The 12772-nt window shown below is 35.5% G+C and overlaps 1 protein-coding gene across 3 annotated transcripts in view; it reads left to right on the top strand.

Moving 5' to 3' along the window:
- DCX (doublecortin) overlaps window positions 1-12772 on the top strand; it is a 151395-nt gene that overhangs the window by 111802 nt on the left and 26821 nt on the right. For 2 of the 3 annotated variants that reach the window (XM_036227154.1, XM_016129416.2), the window contains exon 5: window positions 880-1017. In XM_036227154.1, coding sequence (XP_036083047.1) covers window positions 880-1017 — 138 coding nt within the window. The remainder of the gene's footprint in view (window positions 1-879; window positions 1018-12772) is intronic. The other variant, XM_016129435.2, reaches the window with a different exon arrangement.

Raw genomic sequence — 12772 nt, 5'->3', positions numbered from 1 at the left:
GGACTCAGGAGACTTGGCTGCTAGTCCTTGTTCTGCTATATTCTTGTTTTGTGGCCCTAGGCAAGAGGCTTAAGCTCTTTGTATTCTTATCAATAAAATGAATATAATAGTCCTTCTAATACATTAGCACAATTGGTGCTAAAAATTGCCACAGTAGGGATGCTGAGCGACCTGTATAGAAATGGTGCTCCAAACATCTCTGACTGGTTCGGGAAAGTAGCAGGGATATTTGGCAGACTCTCCTACACACTCATGAGCTTTCTATAGGTTCTGAGTGTGAGTCACTGATGGCCTGTTTATTCATTAAATCAGCATAGGAGATTATGATAACGTGAATTTAAATTAAAAAAAACTCTATAAATGCAAGATGGTGGTGGCAGTAGTAGTGCTTATTTATAAAATGGCATGACATCCCAAACATACTTGTTACAATTCATGGCATTTAATGAACAATAAATGATAGCTCCCTTCTACTCTTTTAAATTACTCATGAATATTTCATCTGTGTGGCTGCAACCTCTGAGCTGTCAGTATCTTTTCCAAAAAATTAATCAATCATGCCAATAGGTGTTATTCTAAGACATGGCTGGTTTATCCACAAATGATTGAGTTGACTAATTACCTATCCAACCCAGTCTTCGATTCCTTCCCTTGTTTCCATAATCCAGGGATTTAAACACTCATTTTAGCCTAGGTGACATTCAAAAGTTTCTTCCACTCCAGAGCCACCATTCTTGTAAAAAATGAGAACCACCTTGTGGTCCTGAGCCATTTAGTGCTTTGACCTATGGTGGTTATTCCAGATTCCAGAGGTTGAGAATATGCTGAGCCTCAGTTCTCCCCTGGCTTTCCTAAGCTGTCTGTATCTTTTTCCACCAGAATGCCGAGTCATGAAAGGAAACCCTTCAGCCACAGCTGGCCCCAAAGCATCACCAACACCTCAGAAGAGTTCAGCCAAGAGCCCTGGCCCCATGCGCCGGAGCAAGTCTCCAGCTGACTCAGGTAACGACCAAGACGGTGAGTGTTCTTTTCCTAACTGTGCACGCTGACTTCATTTATGGAGGCCAATACCCTCTGCATGTAGAGGAATGAATTCCTCATGAACACCATTGAGTCTCCAGGATACCAGTTCTGTGAATTCAGAAACTAAATAGTTAAACTTGCCGGGAGTCACGGAGACATACCAATAGCCCTGATTCTAGTCAAGTGGATGCAAACCAGAGATCTGGCCTATTTTTCCAGGCTTGTCGTAATGCTTATTGTTGTGATTGTCTTCATTGTCATCATCTTCATCATCATTCAGCAAAAGCACAGTAATGAGATAATCATGTCAAACATAAATTTAAAATAGAAAATAAAAAGTGACAACAAGAAGTTAAAAAACATGACCTAAAAGTGTCAATATAGTTGATGCACTTGAACCTCAAATTTGGCTTTGAACTTTTAAAATTCAAAACAAAAAAAAAAAAACAAGATAAATTGCATCATTCTCACAATTAGAAAAGAAAGTGTAGGCCAGGTTCTAAAAGGAAACAAAGAGATTTATCTTATATAATTTTATATAGTGGATAGTAAGAAATCTAAAAAATGTGGTCTATGGATCACTGCCAAACCATGAAATTTATGTCTATAACTAGACGTGCCAAATGTAAATCTTGCTGCTTACTGAGTACATCATTTACTTCAGCTGACTCTTTTTTTCGTAGCATTATTTTATTGATGAAGGCAGCAATATATTGATTTATGTTCTGGTGCAAAGTCTTGCACCAACATTTTGAGTGACACTGATCTAAAAGGCAAAGGATACAGAAGTTCAGTTTAGAAGCTTAGTAGACTCATGCATAGACAATTTGAGTTCTTCATAGTAAGGAAATTATATGGTCCAGAAGAATACATTTATCCTTGCAAGGATCAGAGTTCACCATGAGAATTCTAGCTTAAGAGCCTTGGGGCACCCTTTTTTCTCTTCAATTTGAGACAGCTTGAACAGCCTATTGGCTTTGAAATGCCTGTGGTCTAGAAGAACAGCCAGTTGTGCTGGCCTCACACTGCCAGGAACATGCATGTCACCAGACATTTCTTTATTCTCCAGCAGAAAGAACTAAACTGTGAAGAGACAGCTTAGGCTTTTCACACTTTCATGTGTTTCCACATACTGTTGCCTTGTACCTGGAATGCCATTCCTCTAGTCAACCACTCTTTGCTTGAAAACTCCTATTCATCCTTCAATACATCAATTATATAGTTGTTCTGTTCTCTGCAATATCATAGCATGTATAAAGTATATATTTACCTGTCCACTTCTCAAGGTAAATACTGGGTCTCTCAAGAATACGATGTCATATTTATTTTTGTATCCTCAGTACTGAGCACAGTGCTTGGGTCCTAGTAGATGCTCGAATAATGCTTGTGAATGAATGGATGCATAAGAGCACCGATTTCACCCAACATAGTGTTAGAGACCCAGTAAGCATTTAGGTAATGTCCGCTGAAGGAATAAAAATGCATGTGTTTGGTGATATTTTGGCTAAGTGTATAGAATAGCACAAGAATCTACCTAAACAAATTCATATTGTTCATACAACAAAGACCTACATTTTAAAGCTTAGATTGAAAATGAAATTGTTTGTACAGATTCTAAGTAGGGTCTTGCAAAAAAAAAATGATTTTAAACACTAAGTTAAGATCATAAAGTCTGGAAATAGGTTCATTTAGCTAATCATTATTTTTTTCAGAAACATTACTGGCTATTTCTGGGACATTCTAACCTGTATTACTTATCTCTTGCTATGAAACAAATTGCCCCAAACCTGAATGGCTTAAAACAACAAACATTTGTTATCACACAGATTCTGTGGATCAGGAATTCTGATATGGCTTAGCTGGGTGGCTCTTTTTGGCCCTGGATCTCTTATGTAGCTGTGGTCAAGATATCGGCAGAGGTTATAGTCATCTGAAGGCTCATCTGGGACTATAGGATCCACTTACAAGATGGCTGTTGGCAGGATCTTTGCCCAGAATGAGTGATTCAAGAGAGTGAACAAAGGAAGGCAATGTAGTGCCTTTTATGATCTGGTCTCTAAAGCCACATGTGCCTTCTTTTGTAGTCAATTCATTACAAGCAGTCACTAAGTTCAGCCCACGTTTGAGGGGAGGAGAATCAGGCTCTGCCTCTTGCAGGAAGGTGTAACAGAGAATTTATGGACCTATTTTTAAACTATCACATGACCCATGAGTTAGAAATGCTGAGGTGGCAGCAGCTTAAAGTAAATGGATTCTCTTGCAGACTGTATCCAGTTGGGTTACCCAGCAAACAGGAACACAAACACCTAAAATTGAACATGATTTAAACATGTCAAATAAGTGATATCCAGCATGCTACCTACAGAATTTCCCTTTCTACAAAATATGCACCTCAATGACTCAAATGTATTAGAGACAGAGTGGGAATGCATAAGGACTCAACGAATATTTGTCAAACTGAAAGGAGTTAGGGTAGATCACAACCCAATCTTAGGCAGATAAGATGTGCTCTTGTCCCTTCAGAACTCCCTTGCTTATAGGAAGAAATGAGGATATATTCTCACACACAAAATAAACTGAGTAACCAATTTGAGGAGAGAAAAGGGGACTTTCTTTACTCAGCAGATTTCAGAATTACAAGTAGTTCTTATTCCCTACCAGTACAAAATCTAAAGTATTCTCAGTAGGGAACATTTAAATGTTCATTTCAGATAGTTCATGAACATAAGTGAAGCCTGACTCCAGTCTAGTCAGCCTCCTTGATAATTTCCACTTAACTGATGTGTCTAGAGTCTCCACATGATTTCAGCCACAAAAAGTAAAAGGATCCATGTAACATAACCTTGCACATTTCACGGCAGTTTGTTTAAGGCCAAGCTCAGGGCATCCACTCAGTGAACATTCCACAGAGGCAGAGTGATCTCAGGCAAAACAATACTTTAGGTAAGATTTGAATTTGACACATCCATTTTTCGCTTTCCACCCCTACCTCATTCAGGACCATTCCAAGCTGGGAAGTGGAGGGGGATAGAATATGGAAGGAGAGAGGGAAATTTCTCTAGGAAGGCCCAGCTACTTCCCAGCTATATGACTTGGGACAATTTTTTACCTTTTCTTAGACTTGATTTCCATTTTGGATATCATAGAATTTGCATGTCTATAAATAAAAATCATCTTCCATTGTTATCACTTATTTCCAATTTACAGAATTGTATGATAGCTTCCATAGAACCAGAATCAGAGAACCAGAAAGATGAGCTATAGACAATGCATAGTTTTGCATTAGCATACATTTCTCATTACAGACATTAAGCAGAAAGAATTATTTCATACAGTGCCAAGGTTTTTCTGAGCTATTTGTAATGACATGTGCAGGTTAATACATATTTAACCAAAGAATTTTGGCATTAGATGGGGCTGAAATTCTTTGTTCTTTTCTAGGATGATGTAGTACCAACCTGTTTTCATCCTGTGTTAGTCTCTCTTGGATCTGGGGCTTGTGGATGGACTCACATTTCTTCATTCAACCTGATTAATTAAAGGTTGTGGAAGATAGGCCACTTCCTGGGAATTTAACTACCATCCTTTGAAGGCAAACAAAGCCAAAAATATTCCTCTTTAGTAGGAACTCAAACCAAATGAAACATTGGCTCAATTCAGGCCCAGTTAAAGGACTGTTTTGATACTTTAGTTCATTAAAAAATATATGGGTTTGATTCTGGTTTGAACAAGTTTGCATGATTTTGAAATATATTTGAAAATATTTATTCTCTTTGAATTCAATCCCTACTACTGCCAGTACTGAGTTTGCTCCAAGTAGAATGCCTATTGCTAAGTCTAAAACTTGAGATTAGGAAGGATTTAATATTATATTGTTATGAGTAGCTCATTCTCACTCACTGAACTGATGGACTTTTAGACTCCAAGTCCCATTAGCCATATCTGTCTTTAAAGTAAGCCAAGGGACTGTGGTCAGCAGATAAAATTTGAGCCCAGGAGTCTCTTATGAGATATTTGAAGAAAGCTTGTGCAGTGCCACATTTTGATTATTCCTAGACTTGCCATTTTGATCGGCAAAGGCAAGCTGGCTTCAGAACTAAAAGAAGACATTTCTAGTATGTCTCTTTCCATTTCTGCCATTAATGTGTTACTTTTTCTCTATATGCAACTACCCCAATTTAATTTAATTTAATTTAATTTAATTTAATTTAATTTAAAAGACAAAGTAACTAGTTGCTGAAAAGGAATCATTTTTCTTTTTCTTTTTCTTTCTTTCTTTCTTTTTTATTTTCTAAATTTTTTAAAATTAAGTTTTTTGAGGTAACATTGGTTAATACAATTATATAATTTTCAGGTGTACATTATCATTTGACATCTGTATATTCTATCATGTGTTTACCACCCAAAGTTCAGTTTTTGATTTGGATACCTTTTATTTCTTTTTATTGTCTTACTGCCATGTCTAAGATTTCCAATACAATGTTGAAGAGGAATGGTGAAAGTGGGCATCCTTTTCTTGTTCCTGATCTTAAGGAAACGCTTTTAGCCTTTCCCTGTTGAGTATGATGTTAGCTGTAGGTTTGTCATAAATGGCCTTTATTAAGTTGAGGTATGTTCTTTCTATTCCCACTTTGCTGAAAGTTTTTATCATAAGTAGATGCTGGATTTTTTCGAATGCTTTCTCTGCATCTACCGATGTGATCATATGATTTTTATGTTTTGGTTTGCTAATGCGGTATATCACATAATTGATATGTGGATATTGTACCAACCTTGCATCCCAGGGCTAAATACAACTCGATCATGGCGTATATTTTTAATGTATTGCTGAATTTGATTTGCTACTATTTTGTTGACAATTTTTGTATCAATGTTCATCAGAGATATCAGCCTATGGGTTTTTTCCTTTTATTTTTTGTAAAGTCTTCGTCTGCTTTTAGAATCAAGATAATGGTGGCCTCACAAGAAGAATTAGGAAACCTTTCCTATTCTCAAATTTTTTGGAATAGTTTGAGAAGAATAGATGTTAATTCTTCTTTGAATGTTTGGGGAAAGTCACCTGGAAGCTATCTTGTCTAGAACTTTTATTTTGGGGGAGTTTTTTGATTGCTGACCAGTTTTGTTGGTGATAATCGGATGGTCAAGATTTCTGTTTGTTCTTGACTCAGTCTTGGGAGATTGTATGTTTCTAGGAATGTATCTATTTCTTCCAGATTGTCCAATTTGTTTGTGTATAATTGCTCGTAGTATTTCCATATGATACTTTGTATTTCTGTGGAATACAAATGTTTCTGATTTTATTTATTTGAGCGCTCTCTCTTTTTTCCTTGATGACTCTGGATAGGACTCTGTCAATTTGCTTGTCCTTTCAAAGAAACAGCTCTTGGTTTCATTAATCTTTTTTTTCTGTATATGAGTTTTTTTTTAATTAAGTTGAATGGGGTAACATTGGTTAATACAATTATATAATTTTCAGGCGTACATTATAATTTGACATCTGTATATTCCATTGTGTGTTTGCCAAAGTCCACTTTCCTTCAACTACCATATATTTGACCCCCTTTATCCCATCTACCTCTCTCCTCCTCCCCCATCCCATACCCTCTGGTAACCACAAGCCTGTAGTCCATGTCCATGAGTTTCTATTTGTCCTGCTCATTTGTTGCTTTTAGGTTTATTTCCTACATATAAGTGATATCATGTGATTTTCAACTTTTTCTGTCTGGCTTATTTTGCTTAGCATGATTATCTCGAGGTCCATCCATGTGGTTGCAAATGGCAGTATTTCATCTCTTCTTATGACCGAGTAATATTCCATTGTGTGTGTATGTATGTATGTATGTGTGTGTGTGTGTGTGTGTGTGTGTGTGTGTATAATCAGCTTCTTTAGCCAATCATCTATTGTAGGACACTTCGGTTGCTTCCATGACCTGGCCACTGTGAATAGTGCTGCTATGAACATCGATGTACAAATATCTTTTCAGATATGGGCTTTCAAGATTTTGGGGTAAATACCAAGTAGAAGGATTGCTGGATCATATGGCAGATTAGTTCTTAGTTTTTTGAGGAACCTCCATACTGTTTTCCACAATAGTACCAATTTACAGTCCCACCAACAATGTATGAGGGTTGCTTTTTCTCCACATTCTCTCTGGCATTTGTTATTATTTGTCCTCTTGATTATAGCTTTCTAAGAGGTGTGAGATGGTATCTTGTGTTTTAGATTTGCATTTCCCTAATAGCTAGCAACGTTGAGCATGTATTCAACTAGTTGTTGGCCATTTGTATGTCTTCTAGGGAGAAATGTTTGTTCAGGCCCTCTCAAGTACTAACCAGGTCCGATCCTGTTTAGCTTCTGAGATCAGACAGGATTGGGCTTGTTCAGGGTGGCATGGCCGTAGACCATCAGCATATTTTCTGACTGGATCATTGTTTCGTTGTTATTGAATTGTACGAGTTCTTTGTACATTTTGGATATTAGGCCCTTATCAGGGACTTTGCTTGCAAATATATGTTCCCATTCAGATGGCTGTCTCTTTACCTTGTTGACAGTTTCTTTTGCTGAGCAGAAGCTTTTTAGTTTTTTGTAGTCCCATTCATTTATTTTAGCTTTTACTTCCCTTGTTTTGAGGTCTAATTAATAAAATTCTTTTTAAGTCCAAGGTCCTTGAGTTTTGTTCCTATGTTTTCTTCTATGCATTTTATTGTTTCAGGTCTTATATTAAGGTCCTTAATCCATTCTGAGTTACTTTTTGTGTGTGGTGATAGACAACAGTCTAGTTTCATTCTTTTGCAGGTGGCTTTCCAGGTTTCCCAGCACCATTTATTGAAGAGGCTTTCCTTTATCCACTGTATATTTTTGGTCTTTGTTGTCTAAAATTATTTGCCCATATAAATATGGGGTAACCTCTGGACTCTCGATTCTGTTCCACTGGTCAGTGTATCTCTTTTGCTGCCAATACCATGCCGTTTTGATTACTGTCACTTTGTAGTACAATTTGAAGTCAGGAAGAGTGATGCCTCAAGCCTCATTCTTTTTTCTCAGGATGGCTTTGGCAATTCAGAGTCTTTTGCGCTTCCATCAATATCTGATGATTTTTTTTGTTCTATTTCTTTAAAAAATGCTAGTGGAATTTTGATGGGGATTGCATTAAATCTGTATAATGTTTTGGGCAATATGGTCATTTTAACTATGTTGATTTTTCCAATACAAGAACACGGAATATTTTTACATTTTTTATTGTATATTCTTTGATTTCTTTTAATAGGGTCTTGTAGTTTTCATTATATAGGTTCTTCATTTGTTTTGTTAAATTTATTCCTAGGTATTTTATTCTTTTTTGTCATAATTGCAAAAGGAATTATTTTTTCCACTTCTTTTTCTGATGCTTCATTATTAGAGTAGAAGAAAACTGTGACTTTTTGAATGTTGATTTTGTATCCAGAGACTTTGCTGTATTTGCTTTTGTTTCCAGTAGTGTTCTTGTGGAGTCTTTAGGGTGATCTGTATATTAAATCATGTCATTCGCAAATAGTGACAATTCGACTTCTTCTTTTCCTATTTGGATGCCTTTATGTCTTTCTCTTGCCTGATTGCACTCACTAGGACCTTCCATGTTATATTGAATAACAGTGGCAATAGTGGAAAGACTTGTCTTGTTTCTGATCTTAGAGCAAAAGATTTTAGGTTTTCACCATTAAGTATTATGTTGGCTGAGGATTTGTCATATATGGCCATTTATTACGTTAGGATATTTTTCTTCTATACCAATTTTGTTAATTGTTTTAATTATAAATGGATGCTGTATATTGTCAAAGGCTTTTTCTGCATCTATCGATATGATAATATGATTCTTATTTTTTATTTTTTTATATGATGTATCACATGAATTGATTTGCATATGTTAAACTATCCCTGTGCCTCTGGGATGAAGCCCAGTTGATCGTGGTGTATAATCCTTTTAATATGTTGCTGTATTCAGTTCTTATTTAGGATTTTTGCATTTGTGTTCATGATAGATATTGGTCTGTAGTTTTCCTTTTTTGTGTTATCCTTACCAGGTTTTGGTATCAGAGTAATATTGTCCTCATAAAATGAGTTGGGAAGAATTCGATTTTTTGGAAGTGTTTGAGGAGAATAGGTATTAAATCTTTGAATGTTTGGTAGAAATTACTGGTAAAGCCATCTGGTCCTGAACTTTTATGTATTGGTAGATTTTTGAAGATTGTTTCAATTTCCATACTGCTGATCATTCTATTTAGATTTTCTAGTTCTTCTAGATTCGGTCTAGGAAGGTTGTATTTTTCTAAGTACTGGTCCATTTCTTCTAGGTTATTAATTTGATGTTATATACTTTTTCATAGTATTCTTGTGTAATCCTTTATATTCTGTGGTGTCAGTTGTAATACTCACCCTTTCATTCCTGATTTTGTTTATTTGTGTCCTTTCTCTTTTTTCTTTAGTGAGTCTAGACAGTGGGTTTTCAACTTTATTAGCTTTCTTAAAGAACCGGCTCTTTGTTACTTTTAATTTTTCTATTTTTTTTTCAATTTTATTTATTTCTGCTCTAATTTTAATTATTTCTTTCCTTCTGCTGACTTTAGGTTTCATTTGTTCTTCCTTTTCTAGTTTTTAAAGATGATGCATTAGGTTGTTTATTTGGGCTCATTCTTGTTTTTGGAGATAGACCTATAATGATATGAACTTTACTTTTATGACTGCTTTTGCTGTGTCCCAAAAGTTTTGATATGTTGTACTATCGTTATCATTAATTTCTATGTATCTCTTGATTTCTGTTTTTGTTTCTTCCCTGACCCAGTTATTTTTCAGTAGCATGATGTTTAATCTCCATGTATTTGTTGTACTTCCTGATTTCTTTCTTCAGTTGATCTCTAATTTCAAAGCATTATGATCAGAGAATGTGGTTGGAATGATATCAACCCTCCTATATTTGTTGAGGCTATCTCTGTGTCCCAGTGTATGGTCAATTCTTGATAATGTTCCATGTGCACTAGAGAATAATGTATAAGCATCTGTTTTGGGATGGAAGACTCTGTAAATGTCAATTATGTCCAGTTGGTCTAATGTGTCATTTAAGGATGTTATTTCCTTAGTGATTTTCTGTTTTGATGATTTGTCCATATCTGACAGTGAGGTTTTTAGGTCCCCTACTATGATTGTGTTTTGGCCTGTTTCTCCCTTTAGTCCTGTTAGTAATTGCTGTACATATTTCAGGGCTCCCTGATTGAGAGCATAAATATTAATAAGCGTTATGTATTCTTGGTGCATGATTCCCTTTATCATTATGAAATGCCCCTCAATATCTTTTTTTAAACTTTTTTATTTTCAAGTCTATTTTGTCTGATAGTCATACTGCTACTCTTGCCTTCCTGCGAATGACTTTGTTTGAAATATCATTTTCCTGCTTTTCATTTTGAGTTTATACTTGCCTTTGGAGGTAAGGTATGTATCCTGGAAGCAGAATTTACCTGGGTTTTGTTTTGTGATCCAATCTGCAACTCTATGCCTTTTTATCATTGAGTGTATTCCATTTACATTTATGGTGATCATTAAAATATGAAGTCTTCTTATAGCCATTTAATCTTTTGCTTTTTGGTAGCTCGGTGTTCCCATTGCTTCCTTGTTCTTGTGTTTCTGTTTTCTCTATTTTGTTTATCTTTTGTAGGTTTTCCCTTTGGTTCTTCTTGTTTTATGTTATATAATTCAGTTTTGAATCTTCTGTGTGTGGTTACCATTATGAATATGTAAAGGATACACACACACACACACACACACACACACACAGAGAGAGAGAGAGAGAGAGAGAGAGAGAGAGAGAGAGAGAGATTGATTGAGTAGTCCATTTTCTTTTGTGCATGCCTTATCTCCATTCTCTGTGAATTTGGATCTTTGAATCCTCCCCTTTTCTGTTATTGTTGTCTCAATTTGTCCCTATGTATGCTGAACATTCATTACTATCTTGCTATAGCAATTCTCTTCTAATTATTTAAGCTTATAATGCCCAGTTTTTAGTATGAATTGCAATCCTCTGTTTCTATTTACCTGAGAGTCACTTTACTTATAATTATGTGGGGTTATTTTTGTCATTTTGTTTTAGGTGAGCTGACGCCTTTTAGTATTTCCTGTAGTGCAGGCCTTGTAGTGAAGAATTCCCTCAATTTTTTATGTCTGGAAAGGTCTTAATTTCCCCTCATATCTAAAGGATATCTTAGCTGGATACAGTATTCTAGGCTGGTAGTTCCTTTCACTTAATAGTTTAAATATTTGATTCCATTCCTTTTTGGCCTGTAAGATTTGTGCTAATATGTCTAAGGGTACTCTAATGCATTTTTTATGCATTACTGTCTTCTTCTCCCTGGCTGCCCTGAGAATTCTGTTTGTCACTGATTTTTGATAATTTTAATACGTGTCTTGTTGAAGTCTTTTTTGGGTTGAGATAATTTGGTGTTCTGTTTTACTTCTTGAATTCCAAGCTATAACTCATTCCTTAGATTTGGGAAATTCTCATCAACTCTTTGTCTGAAAATGCTTTCTAGTTCCTGCTTCTTTCCTCACCTCCAATAATGCCAATTCTTCTTATATTTCCTCTCCTGATGGTATCAGCTAGTTCTAGTACTTCTCTTTCTTTATTTTTCATTTTTCAGTTTCTTTCTCCTTCCTTCTGATTTATTTCTAGATTTCTGTCTCTGATATCATTGATCCTTTCCTCCATTTGGTTGACTATTTTTCAAGCTTGCTAATTCATTTTTCAGCTCTTGCAGTGTGTGTGTGTGTGTGTGTGTGTGTGTTTATCTCAATGCAAACCTTCTAGATTCATCCATTTGTTACAGTTGTCATGATTTCATTCTTTTTCAAGGTGGAGTAATATTCCATTGAATATATGTAGCAACTATTCTTTAGCCATTCATTCACTAATGGACACCCAGGTTATCTTGTCTATTGTAAATAATGTTGTAATGAACATGAAACTTTGGAGTAGTGTTTTGGGTTAGTTTGGACAATACCCAGAATTGGTATTACTGGTTCCTTCTTCATCTCTTGTTTTAGCTTTTGTTTTAAAGTCTGTTTTGTCTGGTATAGGTATTGTTATCCCAGCTTGCTGTTTCTTTCTTAGTTTTTTTTTTTCATGAAATATATTTTTCATCCCTTTACATTCAGTCTGTGTGTGTTTTTTGATCTGAAGTGAGTCTCTTGTAAGCAATGTATGTAAGGGCCTTGTTTTCTTATCCATTCAGTCATCCTGTCATTTGGAGTATTAAGTCCATTCACATTCAAAGCAATTTTTGATAGTTATATAGTTATTAACTTTTTAATAAACATATTTTTGATCTTTTTGTCTTCTTAAAGAAATCCTTCTAACATTTCTGGTGATACTGGTTTGGTGTTGATGAACTTTAGCTTTTTCTTGTCTGGGATGTTCTTTATCTGTCTTTTGAGTCTAAATGATAACTTTGCTGAGTAGTAATCATGGTTGTAGGTCCTTGCTTTTAATCACTTTGAATATTTCATGTCAATCCCTTATGGCCTGTAAAGTTTCTGTTGAGAAATCAACTGACAATCTTATGTTTGCTCCCTATAAATAACTAGATACTTTTCTCTTACTGCTTTTAAGATGCTCTCTTTGTCTTTAACCTTTGACATTTTAATTATGATGTGTTTTGGTGTGGGCCTTGTTGGCTTCATCTTGTTTGGGACGCTCTGTACTTTCTGGGCTTGGATGTCTGTTTC

This window comes from Rousettus aegyptiacus, unplaced genomic scaffold, assembly GCF_014176215.1.
Source record: "Rousettus aegyptiacus isolate mRouAeg1 unplaced genomic scaffold, mRouAeg1.p scaffold_m13_p_9, whole genome shotgun sequence".
NCBI classification, from domain to species: Eukaryota; Metazoa; Chordata; class Mammalia; order Chiroptera; family Pteropodidae; genus Rousettus; species Rousettus aegyptiacus.
The sequence above is the reverse complement of the archived record's forward strand: the minus strand, read 5'-3'. Positions and strand labels throughout refer to the sequence as shown.